Here is a 15,534-nt window from a genome sequence, read left to right on the forward strand (position 1 = left end):
CCCGTGATAGGTGAGTTAGGCTCCAGAGCTGTATAGGATCAGATTAAATGCGCAGTTTTCCAGATAAGTTTTCTAGAAGTGGCTTTGAAAGGCAGAAGAACGAAAGTCTGAAATAGAGGTAAGGTGCAGGTACTGATCAGACAGTGTGACACACATTCAGTAAATGAGTGAGAGTTGCTCAGTTCTACCTTGGCCACGGGAATGGTTTGCATGGATCCTACTGCAGGTCAGAGAATTGCTCTTGCCAGGTGTGTCAGAGTGGGCAAATAATAGCACTGAGGGAGTACTTGCTATTATAAGCCTGCTGGCCAGTGGCCGGCTGTGCATTAGCAGTCCTAGTGCAGTGAAGCCATATTTCCATTATAAAAATGGAAAATAATACCTTTGTGGAGATGACTTCAACATTGTGACTGACCTGCTGTTTGTTGAAGTGTTTGCTTTCAAATCACTGAAATAAGGGGATAAGAAGGTGGTGCTGATAGCTGAAACAACTGTGTAGAATGCATTACTAAAGTTTGGAGCTGTTTTTTAACATTCACTCACTGAGAGCCAGTGTGTCCTTGCTGGCTCACCTGTGAGGTGACAGCGATGTTCATAAAGCCGAGATGAGTTTGACACACCAAATTTCTCTCCTTATGACTAATGTATGGTGAACACATCTTTGTATTTACAAGGAGAGAAGCAGCTCCATAGTGAAAAAGTGAATCATCACTTGGAGCACAATGTGCCCATTGAAGGGGTTGGGATTTTATTCGTAGTCTTTCAGAAAAGAAGAGAGAAGAGAAACCCATAATGGTTCCCAGTAAAGTCTCTTGCACAGGAGCCACAAAACCAAGATGTTCACTGAAGGCTTGCTTGCTTGTTTTTCAACTCTGAACAACATTCAGAGATATCCTATTTCCTCAGTAGCTTTCAGCACTGGCTGTGACCAAAGCAAAGCATGGAGGTACAGGCAGCTTTCTTGATGTGCATAACTTTTGTATTAGCCCCGACATAGAGAACATAGTCATAAATGCACGGGTAAAATATCAAGCAGGGATTTCTCTCCTTAAAGACCATTGTGTTTGTTTCCCCTCCTGCTAATTATATCCTATAAATCCCCCCACTCTCCAAACACAGACAGTAACATTTTGTTACCTACATTCTGTCAGTAGACTTTACAAAGATCTCTAACACATGTTATAAAAGTTATTGCTATAGTACTATATATAACAGCTTTGCATAAGAGAATAGAAGGCTGCCACATTTAGAAAATGCAGGTGCTATGTAAGCCCCTTTCTGAAAGAAAGAACTTAGCTCAGTTTCCTTTGAAGAACCAGAGACTTGAAATTGAAAACTGTATTAATGCCATTGTCTCCTTGTATCAGCAGGTTCCAGAGAGATTCCTGGAAGTGGCTCAGATCACGTTACGGGAGTTTTTCAATGCCATTATCGCAGGCAAAGATGTTGATCCTTCCTGGAAGAAGGCCATATACAAGGTCATCTGTAAGCTGGACAGTGAGGTCCCTGAGATTTTCAAATCCCCCAACTGCCTACAAGAGCTTCTTCATGAGTAGAGAGTTCAGCAGCTATTTATGAATGTATGAAAGTAGCAGTCCCCTTCTGATGCCCAAGTCATGTGTGTCTCTATTTTAATTTCATATATATGTGTATCGCATACATATATATGTATATGAAATTAGACTGTGATCCCTCCTGGGTATATCTTTGGGTTTTCGTTCGGTTCCAAGGGGATGGTTATTTTACTTCAGCCTTTGGTTTACTTTTGCCCGAGACCCTTAACATTTGGAGAATAAATTGAGTTAATTTTCAGGGAGAAGAGTTTGGAAGTGTGTAAAAGCCTGTCTTAGCAAGTTAGGGCATTATGTTTAAAAATGCTTTGTCAGATTTATTGCTTGCTGCAAAGTGGCATTTTGTCTTAGTGAGACTAATGTCATGGCACAATACTACAAGACAATGAAGTTTATATTATGTTTATACTGCTAAAGGTCTGAACTCTGTGGAGTCACTTCATAAGCTTGGAGCTTTTTTTTTTATTATTATTTTATGTACTTTTTAACCAATAACTAGATTTTCTTTCATACTTCAAAAACCTACAACATCTATTTCGGGTACTCACTCCAAGAAGTGATACCGAAAAAAACAAGCCCTATTCTTCATGCTTTCCCTTACAGAAATGATAAATACCCTGCGCCAGTGATCGACATGCCAGGTTGTTGTTTTCCTAAATTGCAGCAAGGGACGTTTGCACAAATCAAATACCACTCGTGCAGGTTGAGGCCAGTAATTCATGCACAATGTTGTACCAACCACACGAATTGTAGAATACGGTCAGCTTGTTAAAACGGAAGCATTTCACTCTCCATAGAGTAAAAATGAAACCTGCAGAGTACTGAATTGCCACATCTTCGTCTTCAAGTGGCACCGGTCCCTGATTTTTTTCCTCTCTGTGCATTCTGCCCCTAGAAATCCCCTTTCCAATATACAGAGTTTTCTGTCTGTATTTGACATCTGTCCTGAAAAGCACTTTTTGAATGATCTTATATATAGTCAAAGAAAGCATCTTCACCTCACAGTGCTGAGGCAAAGGAAAAAAAATTTACAGCTATTGTTTGTAGCTGTAAAATATAATTAGTCTTTTCCTAATGAGGAGAATGAAAATCACAATTTCATAAAAATCTAATCAAGCACATACAAAAATTGCAGTGTCCTCCTGGCTATGCAGGGTTCAAATAGCCAAACTGGATTTTTAAATTACTCTTCCGTGCAGCTTTAAAAAAAAAAAATCTATTTGAGCAAAGTGCTGCACATCCTCAGAAGCTGGAGGTAGTTTTGACCAAAATCTGAGCTACAGTGTAAAGTCCACGATGGGTCTGGATTCACCTGAATGCTGTACCACGAAATGTCAGCACACGGAAAGAAAGCTAGCTGCTAGTTCTTGTGCTTTCTTCAATGGCTCTCTTTGTCTCACGTTTTCAGAAAGGTATTGTCTCCAAAAGTTTGGGGGAAGGTTGAATATGCTATAGCACTCTGTATTTGTCATTTTCTCTGTCGTCTTTTGTACAGATGCAGTAAGAATTTATTGTTATCGTCAATAGTGTTTTCCCCTGCACATTTCAGTCTGAATCTAGAGGAAGTTCCTAATTAGCTGAGCATTGCATTTAGACCCTCGAGGATATTGATATCTTGTTTCTTCATTTTAAAACTACATTTTGACTTTGGAGAGTGAAAGTTTACCCATGTGACTAAAGAGCTGACCTGATCATTGCAATTTCACTTCATTTACAAATACTGCTGATGGACAGAAATGTATGAAAGCAATTATTGTCAGCAGAAAGCCTTAAAAACCTGCTGACTTCAAATTAAACAGCACAATCCTATGATTCCCTGTCATTATTTTCAAGCACTGGCAGTATCTGTGGAGTATAGGCAATGCAGACAATAGCATGGGATGAAGTGCCAACATTTTCACTATGCATTAAAAGCTAAACAAATCTTGATTTTAGACTCCCTAAGAACACCTAACATTGTACGTATCCTCACAGGTAGACAGGATGTGTCTTTTTCTTGCTTTTCTTCTGTTTTGTTTTGTTTTGTTTTCCTTCTTTTCCCTTTTTATTTTTTCTTTTATTCTTATGCATGATTTGGTAAACATTACACTTCATAATGATGTAACTCCAGTTAATTCTGAGTAAGAAAGGATGAAAATTGTGTTCATGCACTTTTCTTTCTTTTTTTTTTTTTTTTTTAATTTATGGGAAGAAGTGGCATAAAATGCTCAAGTTTTAACACAGCAAGTTCATCATTGGCATACCATCAGATACAAAACATAACACTGCATTTGTCACCTTGGACATAAGAAAGCAAAGCCATACTGTAGTCATAATATGTGGACATACTACTAGCTACCATCTTAATCTGTGATTTTACCATTACTTTTATTATGTTTATCATTATTATTATTATTATTAATATGATATTATTATTATTATTTGGCTGCAATGTGATTCACGTAATCTAAATAAGTGAAATTGTGTACTCAACACTTGATGTTGTTGCATTTATTTATTTATTTATAAGTAACATAATCTCAATAGTAAATGAGGCATAGGAATTAAGAGTAGAAATTTCACCTTGAAAGAACAATAAAACCTCCTTGGTCTGAAAAAGGAATACAGGATGATTTGATAATTTCTGTCATGTGATTCTTCTATATTTTATAGCCATATTGCCTTTGTGCCTCCCAATACACCTAAAAACATGGCATAGCTCCTACTAAATTGTAAGTAGAAAATAGGGTTGTTTTTTTTCAAGTGATCTTGATATTATTTCCCTAATAACGGCTAAAAGGCAGGAGGCTACTTTTATTGTAATGAAACGTTTACACAGGGAAAGAATCTCAAATTCCATGTAGAAATCCCATGTTCATTTACTGCTAATTCAGATTTATTTCTGCATATAAACTTGAGGTTATAGTCTGTGCCTAGACCTTAAATGCACCAGCGGAAGGATAAAAGAATCCTTCAAAATACCAGTTTTTCCCCCACAAGTACAATTGTTCTTGTGCCTTCTGTGGCTTACAGTTTTCATCTTTTAAACTTTATTTTTCAATTACTACAGCTGCAATAAACACTATTTCATTTTATTTTTTTCCGGCTGTTTGACATACTGTTGATAGCTATGCATATTTTGTGTCTTTTTAAAAATTAAAAAAAACAAAAACAAAAACAAAAAAAAAAAACAAAAAGAAAAACAAAACAAAAAAAAAAAACAAAGCAGGAGAATACGTTTTTGAAGAAGAGAATTTTTAGAACAGTTTGATAACGCAAATTATTTTTTCTCAATTGTTTGAGCAGCATTCAAGTTTTGAAAATTCTTGTAGAAGCCAATTTTTTGTAACTGTGGTGCAAATCTTGTGTTTTCTTAGCCTGATGAAAAGTAGTATAGAAGCAATATTTCATACGTGACATATGTGCAGATGCATATACATATGTAGTCACACGCAGCCAGGTGCGTGTGCACGTATGTATATGTGTGTACACTGAAACACACACACACACACAAAATATGCGTATGAAGTGAAAAGCTTACCTTTTTCCTATCTAGATTAAGAACCTATTTTAGACATTTGTTATGTTTTGTGAAAAGAATGTTCTATTTGAAACTACAAAACATTTAATTCTTACTGTATCTCTGGTTGTTTAATGGGAACGTTTCACATTTAATGGTAAACACGTGGAAGATGTTAGAATGTAGTGATTATTTAAGAAAGTGTTCACCCATGTATTCCTGAGGTTTGCTTTGTGCCTCTGAGTATTATTTAATTAAAGTGTTTTAAGTTTGCAGAATCTTTGTTACTGTACCAGGTATGTGGGTGAACATTGAAAACCGAGGGGAACTTTTATAAAGCAATGTAAATATTCAACCTTAAGGCTGTTCTTGCGTAAAGACATAAGATTTTAATAACTACATTCTGAAAACATCTGTTGAATTTATAAGGAACACTACAGTAACTGTATAGATAGTTGAAAGCATTCTTGAAAATCCAGCTCTCTACTTTTAACAGTTAAGTCTTTCATCAGATGTCAAGGGAATGGGTAATACGGTTTCTGTAAAATGGCAGAATTTTTTTCTATGTATAGGAAGTCAGTTAATAGAAAAATGTTTTTTTTTCCACAGGTTAATATTGATTAAGAAATAAAGGTGAAGATTTTGTGGCTTTAAAGATAGGATTTTCACCAGCAGCATTGAAAGATTATACGTATATATATATATACAGAAAGATATATATATATAAAAAAATGGAAAGTGGTTTACAAAACCCCCAAAACGAGCACTGTACATGAGAAGTGAAAGCAAAAACTATATTTGCCATGTGTATTATATAGTAATCATTGGTGTTGATAGTGCAAATGTTTCCTTCTGGTACCAACTATGTGTTTGAAAATTCCAATACGCATTGTTTTCAAAAAGCTCCCCTTAAGGAATGTAACTGGTTTATATGAGTAAGCAGTTACTGTATTGCACTTAAATGTTCTGTTGAAGGAAATGCAATTTCGTTTTCTGTAGAACTGTTGGTTGTAAACCATCTATAAACTGAAGCTAAAAATGCTCATATTTAGAGCTGGGATGAAAACTGGTATTTAACCTTTGTATCTTCTTAGGAATATCCTTTTTAGTGTATGAAAGGTGGTGGCACTATGACTTTGTTTAGTCTTTTCATCTGAGCCACAGTCACCTCTCTCCCAAAGCAGCCACCTTCCAAATGCACAAATATACTGGGACATGTAGAAACAAATCTAGGAGAAACAGCGAGCTGACATTTTCTCTCTAAAATCCATCCTTTCCTTGTTAATTATACCACTGCAGTGAAATATTAGACCAACACAATCACCACTTCATTACCGCGCGACGTGTTAGAGTCAGAAACTTAAAAAGGAGGAAGAAAAGCCTCTTTAGGTTGGTTTTAATGCTGCCCAGAAGAGTCAAAGGTTAAGGTCTAAACTGATATTGTCCCAGCCATTACTCATATGTATATAGTTACAGAAGTGACAAAACACTGCCTTTATATTATTTAGCAATATGTTGTAAATAGCATTATTAAGCTCTTTTTTGTAATAAAGACCCTTTAATTTGAAGATAGTACAATAACTGAACTGATAAAGTCAATTTTTGATTTTTTTTTTATTTTATTTTTTAGCTAGAGGCAATTTCAACTGTGGATTTTTTTTGTTGTTGTCTATTGTTCTGAAGACTTTGCATAATTTATTGGTTTAATTTATCCTAATTTATTTGATGAAGGTGTACAATTTTGTATTACCAAGGATGTACTGTAATATTAATTGATGACAAGATAAAACAATAAGACTCCCCTGTCCGTTTGAAAAAAAAAAAAAGGTGCAGTAGACAATTGATTGAAAAAAAAAAAAGTTACAATTCTAGCTTGGCAGCTACTAAATTTAAGATAAACACAGGAAAAATGTTTGGGGGGGTGGATTTTATTTTGTGTGTTTAAAGCTTTTGTATACTCTCCAGACTTTTACCTTTTTGCTTTGTACCACTTAAAGGATACAGTAGTTCAATTGCCTTGTGTGCCTTCCATCTTCTCTAAACTGAATGTATGTGCAGTATATATGCAAGCTTGTGCAAAATAAAATATAAATTACAAGCTCATTGCCATTGTTTATATTTCTTTCTGAAAGTTAGTGCTGCTCCATACCAAAAGAGGAATTACTGCTGTGGCCAGGCTGTACCTAAGACTGTAGTCCTCCGAAATTTTTTCTTTCCTCTTAGTTCAAATTATTTATTAATGAAACTGCCAGTACTCTTGCAAAATGGATCTAATGATTCATCCCATCCGGTGTCCTACCTCCAGCGCTGGTTAAGATAATGAGTGTTATTTTGCAAGAGTCTATCAGACAAGGAATACCTCCCTGCAACAGATATGCTATGGCTGAGGCACAGACAGCCCTTTGGATTGAATGTAGACACTCTGAGCTGGAAAGTCCTTATCTTTGTCTAATCCCTTCCTGAGTGTAGCTGCATTGCTGGTGTCCTGCACCAAGTAGTTCCACCAGTCAGGTGGAGGTAGAGTAATGCTTGGCTTGGTGTGGTTTATGTTTGTTCCTTTTATCAATTTGCCCTTGTTAATAGTAGCACCTAGATCTCATTCTCTGTTCTTTTTATTGCAATCTATCCCTCTTTCTTGGACTGTTTCCTTTTCAAGTTCTATAATCATTAGCACCATACATAACTAGTCTGTTACATGTTTCCTCAAAATGCAAGTCTCATTTTTTCATTTTTTTTTCTCTAGTTCTCTCCTATTCCTGCTGGTTCTTGTGTCTTGAAACTCTTGAGGTTGACTGATCCACAAAATTACATTATCTGTCTCAGAGATGAACTGTATCCTTATGGCTTAGAACTGGTGCAGATGGCAGTAAGATGGTAGTTTTATTCAGATCACAGAATTGTGCAAGAATTTTCCAGTTTTGAAGGAGGAGTGTGTTAAAAGTATGTTTTCATCTGAGGTCACTTACTTTCATAATCCTCATGGATTCAGCCTCAAGACACTGTAGAGCTTAGCTAGGGCATGACTGCAATGTTAGCTACACTGTAATGACCAAATAAATGCTTCATCTCTGCAACAGCACTTAAAACTTCATGCTTTTTTATACAATCAGAGTAGCATTTGCTGGATCACATCAACAGCAGGTTTAGAGGAGGTCATGAAGTTGCACTTGTGTAACTGATGGTCATTTACAAGTAAGATTTCAGATTTTACTGCAGACAAATTGCCTTTCCTAGTTCACATCTATCTACATTACCAAACCAGCACACTAGAAGCATTTTCAGTTCAAAATACTTGACATTCAGGTCATTTCTTGAAGAACAGTCTGCCCCACGCACTTAATAATTGTCTGTGCATTCAGGAGGACTATGGCATGGAGACTGGGATAGGCTGAAATGCTTGAAGCGAGGGGAAAATCGAGATCCCAGACTCACTTATTCACAAAACCTCCAACCATGAGATCTTCTGCCAGCCTTGGTTTGGAGTGGGTGTGGGCATCCCAGGGGTGAGCTGCTGAGAGACCATGGAGAAGGTTTCCTTGGAGGAGGGAAGCGAAAGTGGGTGAGGAGATCAAAACTGGGCATCTGCTTCACCTTCTCCTTGCAAAAGCTTGTAGGGCAGCTATGGATTATGTGGAAGGGCTCATCTTTGTGCTAGCTAGCAAGAGTTAACTAGATGAAAGGGAGATCAAGGTACCCAAGGCCCTTGGTTACCCAAGTAATGGATCCAAGAACAAGAGCTGCACGGGTACTTGCTTGCTCACCCATCATTTTTTCCTCTCAAATATCCTTTGCTCTATGATATACAAGACACTGTTTGCCATTTTACCCTGCAGTTGAAAACACACAGAGCTCTAAGTAAGAAATCCTGGCTGCTGGCATCTCAGAATACTGCAGGAGTTCAGAGCTAGACTGGAACTTGGCAACGAGTCCCTGTCACTGCAAAGGGCCAAATCAACTTTCCCAGGCTTCAAGCACCCTGACAGGATCCAAATTCTGCAGATCTGGCCATCTGTGCTTGGAAATCCTCAGTTCCCCCAATACCTGGAATTTTTACAATAAGGAAGATAGTTCTTTCTAGCTTTAAAATCCTTTGGAAGATGGGAATCAGCTCTGACTAAGGCAGAGCAGGTTTTTTCGTTTGTTTGTTTGTTTGTTTTTGTTGTGTATTTTTTTGGTTTTGGTTTTTTTTTTTTTTTGCCATGGGGATCACCATGAGGAACCAGGGTCCTTCACATATGGAATTACTGAGGCTGAACAAGGAGAACTGTGCTCTGTGGGCTGAGAGCAGGAAAGAGTTAATCGCTCTGGTTTTCTTGGTCGGTACCCTTATTTATGCCCAATCTAGGTTGTGCCAACACAATTTCTATGGAGATGATCCCTTCTGATCCAGTCTTCCCTCTTTGTTAGGAGGGAAAGGGGACTGACTGGTGAGTTGCAGCAGACGACTGCATTTAGGAAGCGTTGGCACGCACACCCGTCACTGCCACGGGTTACAGCATTCCCTGCACACAGCGATCGGATTCAGTTTTAAAACATGGCGCTGGGTTTATTTTAAGAACACAATACGGAAGACAAATGAAATCCTCACTGAAGCTCATTTTTCAGTGAGGATGGAGGCTCCGTGGTGGTGGCAGCTCTGGTAGATAACACAGGGGGAGTGCTTCCCTGCCGGCTCCTAGTGCCCAACCCTCTGGGCTCATTGCAAGGCATGCCTGTCCTCTTGGTGTTCCCATAACATGGGGGAAAGGGAGGGTTGAGAAGACTCCTGTTAAAGCCTGATTGATCTGGAGTGCAGAAAATCCATCACTGTTACACTGCAATTTTTTGTGTACTGCTATCACTAACATGTGTGATCTCAACAGGGGGAAGAAGGTTTATTTTATTTTATTTTATTTTATTTTATTTTATTTTACTTTATTTTACTTTATTTTATTTTATTTTACTTTAGCCGTCCAAATGAATTCTTGTTGGCTTAGGCTACCCTGTTGCTTTCCAGAGCCAGAAAGCAGAGAGGCACTAGGTCCGATGCAGGGACCCCCCCCAACCCCTATCTCATGCTGCCCAGAGCCTGGGAGAATGTGATTGCATTTCCATGAATAAATCCTAAGCAAGAGAATAGTGGTACTTTCCCATTTATCTGGGAGTCACTGTGAAAAAAGCAAACAAACAAACAAGCTATTTGCTTCCCAACAAAACACATGAAAATGAACTGCTGTTGGAGGCAAAGGCAGTTAATTGCATGCAGAGTTTAATTTTACCCTTTAAAACTAGACTTAAGGTTGAGTTCCTAGCTAGAGGAAAAAAAAAAAAAAAAAAGAAAAAGAGGAAAGAGATGACACAGATAGCTAAAGAAAGGCTAACAGCTCCAATGTAAATATGTTTGCAGTTTGCAAGAGACCTGCCAGTCAGGCAGCTGTGGGAGGTAGCAAGGGAGAACGCAGGAGAGGAAAAAGTCTTGTGGCAACAGTGGCCAGTTTCATTATGGCCACTGCCAGACTGTGAAACAACTCTTGGGGCTTGAAATCCTATTGCCTATTAAAACTGGGCATGACAGCTCTTTTTTATGCTTCACCAACCAGAGATGGAACTGTGTCCTAGGGGAAATAAGGAAAAATATTTATTACAAGTGTTTAACACCTTTTAGTACAAAACAGCCCTAATATGCAGCACTCAAGGATAATTCATGCCAGCACATGTAGAACCAAGGGGAATCGCTCAATAATTTGGTCAGAGCTTGAAAAAGAAGAGACAAACCTCTGGTTCAAACCCTGAGCTCAGATTTCGTGGAGATGGAGGTACTTTAGAGTATTATTTTTTCATTTTTTATCATTTCTCAGTAAACCTCAGAACCACACGTGCCCCAGGGAGCGCTGTGGCTGTGGGGTGTGAGGAGGCCGAGTTGCTCCCGAGGTGCCAAGGAGGGAACAGCCTCGCTGTCATGATGTGGGAGCGCCTTGAGGGCCCGTCCCCACATTGCGGGTGGTTGAGGCCCCCTCCCTGGGACCCCGCACATGGCCACGGGGCCGCTGCCAGCCCTGCGTTACTCATTAACGGCGCCGTTACTCGTTAACAGCCCGAGCACGGGCTTTTGCGGGAGCCCCCCTTGACTTGCGCAAGCCATGCGCTGCCCGTTTTATTTCCGAGCAGACGCTGCTTCTTGGCATCCTTTTGCGAGCGGCCAGTGTTTGAAAGCACTGTTTACCCAGTCACTTGCTTTTGCAGAACCCGGGAGAACGGGGGACAAAGGGGAAAAGCCTGCTTGCAGCTCCTCTCCCGGAGGATCCCATGCTCCTGTTGGCTGGGTCCGAGTGCAGAAATTTCCAGAGTGCCGGGCAGCCCCTCGCCGGCCCCAGCTGCTGCTCCCGGGGGCAGCTGTCTGTGCCCAGAGCCCTGCTGCCAGCCCCACTATGGCCAGAAAAACGTCCCCAGAGGCAGAGGGAAGAGTGTACCTGGCCCAGGCACCCCGCTGGGAACACCCCACTGTTCATATCCCGAGCTGGGGAGAGCAAACCGCCGGTGCTCCCAAATGTCAGCATCATACTGGTGCCTTTGGAGGAAGGAGCCACAGAGAACAGCCATGTTCATCCACCCCAGCAAAGGACCTCAACAACTGTCCTGTGGTTATGGGCATACTGTTATGTCACCAGCAAAATGCAGGATCTAACCAAAATGCAGCATTCCTTTTTTTTTTTTTTTTTTTTTTTTTTTTTAATGTTTATGTGTGTATTTTTTAATGTGTAATATCAGTAATATCTAATAATAATTACAGTTACTATTAACCCTAGGGAACTTAGTTCTTCCGTAAATAGAAATGAAGTGTATTTTTCCTTAATCTGATTTCAAATGACCTGAAAAAAGAATCAAAAAGTGCAAGGCAGCCATACAGCAGGGCAGAAAAGGGGTGGGCTGGGGGGCAGCGAGGGGGTTGCCGGCACAAGAAAGAAAATTATCCCAATTCTAAGCACTGCTGGAAAAACGTGAAAGTTATTGCCACACAAAGAACCTCTTGAACTGTTCTGCCTTCCAAAATTTCTACTGCACTCTCTGCAGTTACTTGTGTATGGCAGAAGCAGCATCTTTGTATTATATGAACAGTCTGCTTCATAATCAAATACCATCTGTCGCTACATCTGAACTTGTTTTCAACATCTGTGCATTCTGGTCTTAACAAAGCTTTAAAAACTAATTCAAAAACTTTCACAGATCACTGACTAAATATGTACATTTACCATCTTTCATATTGGTTTAAAATATTTCTTCTATAGCTGCATCCCCTTGGCTGGGAATAGTTAAGATGTATACACTGAGTTGCTTTATTAAGCTTATTTTCTAATGGCCTTGGGTAGCCAAGTGCAAAAGAGGGACACTTGCTCAGGCACCGAGAGGACCCATCATATTCCTTCTTGGTGCCAATACAGTCCCTTTCTGCCAATGAGAAACCTGAAAGTTGATCAGCTACCATACCCCAATTACTCAAAATGACACTACAGATAAAACTGCAACCAAGGGGAGAATCAACTGTATGGCTTATATGCTGCTAAAGTGTGTCTGAACAAATGGTGAAGTAAAATCATGAGAGCCCTCAGGAGGATAAGTACGTTGTTACTTTGCACATGCTTCAGAAATGTGAAGTACATCTTTACAGAACTTTTGGCCAACCCCCTGGCAGATGTTGACCAGTTTTGCTTATGTATACATCAGTTGCAGAACACTAAAACAGAGATTGGAAATTTTAATTTAGTCAAGGCAGTTGGGCTAAAATGATGGCTTTTGTTGAAACCATTAAATAGAGCTGCCTAATGAAGTACAGTACAGCACTGGCAAGCCGAGCCTTGATGAGATGCAGCAGCTTCCAAACTGCAGCCCTGCAAAGGGGAAGAAGGAAGCTTGCAAGTCTTTAGCTAAAGTGGAATGGCGACAGCCCTTGTAAAGCCGCATTTGATTTTGTATTTGAGGGCAGACGCACTTGTACATTATCACCCTGACATTTTAACCATTAGTTGGAAATGTGCCGTTGCAGTTCCTGCCATATATTTCTCAATCCTATTTGTTAGGAAGTGAGCTAATAGACAGTGTGATGAAGTGATCATAAATTCACTTTCAAAGGGCATTTGGGTTCAGAGCCTAAAGATTGAATATGGCAAATTCTTAGGCACGGGGAAGAAGGTGGGGGCCAGGAGGGTCATTCTCACTGATGGATTCAGTGATTGATTCCTCTACAGAACTATATTTGCCCTTTACTTGGCTGTTTAACACAGAATAGCTATAATAGGTTCCCGATCCATTATTCCTCTTCTTCCTAGGGTCAGTATTAAGTTGAAAGAAAATATAACCTTGGCTGTGATAAAATAAACTTTAACATTATCAGGTGTTTGGAAATTGGAAGGTGTCTCCTTGCATTATGCAGGATACACACAAACACATACACACACAGACGGTTATAATATAATCCTCAGTGCTGCCTCTGACAAACGGTTATTACCATTCAGTATTGTTTTTTTGCTCGTGCAATGATGTGGTGTCATGCAAGTCCACACAGCCTTGAAACCCTTCTTATTATACCTAGCCTTCCAACAAACACATGCAGTATGCTGCTTTTTTGACTGTGATCAGCAGCATTTTTTAAGAGTTAGGTGGCTTAGAATAAAATTCGCTTTAAGAGAGCAAAAGAATGATTTGAAACGCAAGATCAGAATGAGTGTTTTAGCACAAGGCAGCCCCAAAATATTTTCAATAATTAGGAGAGACTTATGCTCCATTTCACTGTCTTACGTGTTATATAGTATAGACCAAGTGCTGCTGCATTTAAGTGTTTGTCAGCATTTCCCTTGTAAATCCCGGTTTTCCAGAGGGTTGCTGTAATTTGCCAATTTCAAATCACACTGGGCTAACACTCACTATACACATTGTCAGCCCAGATGCAAATTTCTGTTGTTATTACTAAAAATGAAATCAAGTGAATCTGCTGGTTTTTAGTTCATGGCAACAATAATGCCTTGGAGATGGGGAGTGGAAATCTTTTTCTTTTTTTGTTTTTCTTTTTCTTTCTTTCTTTTTTTTTTTGCATTGCTCCTGGTTGGATTTTTATTCTTGCAATGGTTTCATTCAAATCGGTTCATCTTCAAAGGGATGTGAAAATACATTAGGGTACAGATACTTTTATACAACCCAAATTGAAAACGAAGCAGAAAGGACTTGGAAAGAGGACAGCGTTCTGATCTATTACAACTTACTCATGGACAGACATATGACATTTCAAACTACATCTACTGACCTCTATTCCTAGTTTCAGTTCTGACTCGTAGAAGTCCCCCCATTCAGCAGCCGAATTCTGCAAGAAAATAAAATTTGGTTAGCTCAGCTGGAATAACTCCTGTGAAACATAGATGCAAAGCTCAGCCTCTTCCCCGCAGTCTCTGGTTCCTCCAGACCCCATAAACTCCTCTGGTCAAATCACAAAGAAAGGAACAAATGTCTCTCTTCATCTCCACCAAAACCTGCACCTCCCACCAAGGGCAGAGGAACATGCAGGACTTTGGGGCTGTGCTGGAAGAAGAGGAGAAGGAAAAGAAGGAGAACTGCTGCTCTCCTTGGAGGATGTAGCCCGCCATCCTTGCAAGTTACAGGCAAAATCATGGCCCCACCGGAGCAGGTAGGTACAAAGTCAGCTTTTTGGATAGCTCATGCCAATTCCTGGTGCACTGAGGTGCTGTAGTATGTCAGTAACAACCAGAGAAAGCATTCCTTGCTCTGCATTTGAGGAGGCTATGGCCAGATCCTGCTTTCACCAGCGTGGGTGTAAATCCATACTCCAGGGTGTATATTGTAAGAGTATGTGAAAAAAATAAGTCTGATGTAGAAGGACTGCATCTAGGGGCAGTTCACTTCCAGGTGTTTACAAATGTAGAGGGTTTTCTGCAAGTGAAGGAAGGGGAAGTCCCCAAATGAACAGATTTATCAGCTCTTAGCTAGAGAGAATTAAAAGTGGCGAGACAGCACTTAGGCTACCTGGGGAAAGCCATGCTACAGAAAGTGTTCATATCACTTAGCAGCTATTGTCAGATCTCACAGCCCTTTCACATCCGACCCCCTGTTGGTGCAACACGCAGAGCTGCAGTTGTGGCGTCGATCTCACTGCTGTTGGAGATGTGGGGTATAGCTTGTGACGGTTTTGATGCTGCGGACTGGGAGACCAAGGTCAGTGGAAGAAACTTATGAAATGAATAGCGTTCACTCATTTCCCATCAACTGAGGTTTTCAGTCTGCTTATATTAGCAGCAGGTTAATTTTACATGCTATTTTTCATACAGTTGCCTCCAAGAACTACAGCAATCAACCACCACTTCAGCACAGAAAACAAGGCTCACATTTAGCCACACACCATTTTCCCCACCTGGAAAGTGTATTCCACTTGAAAACAAAGGGCAATCCCCTGCTGAGTTAGAGTTAGGCTAGCTATCCCTT

The 15,534-nt window shown here is 39.8% G+C and overlaps 1 protein-coding gene across 3 annotated transcripts in view; it reads left to right on the forward strand.

Moving 5' to 3' along the window:
* Window positions 1–7,173, forward strand: part of PROX1 (prospero homeobox 1) — a 47,491-nt gene extending 40,318 nt beyond the window's left edge. For 2 of the 3 annotated variants that reach the window (XM_042829763.1, XM_042829825.1), the window contains exon 5: window positions 1,368–7,173. In XM_042829763.1, coding sequence (XP_042685697.1) covers window positions 1,368–1,556 — 189 coding nt within the window. In that variant the 3' untranslated portion in view covers window positions 1,557–7,173. The remainder of the gene's footprint in view (window positions 1–1,367) is intronic. The other variant, XM_042829893.1, reaches the window with a different exon arrangement.
* Window positions 7,174–15,534: the final 8,361 nt, after the last annotated feature.

This window comes from Centrocercus urophasianus, unplaced genomic scaffold, assembly GCF_019232065.1.
Source record: "Centrocercus urophasianus isolate 14NV4802_14NV808 unplaced genomic scaffold, USGS_Curo_1.0 seq_10, whole genome shotgun sequence".
In the NCBI taxonomy this organism is placed as follows: Eukaryota; Metazoa; Chordata; class Aves; order Galliformes; family Phasianidae; genus Centrocercus; species Centrocercus urophasianus.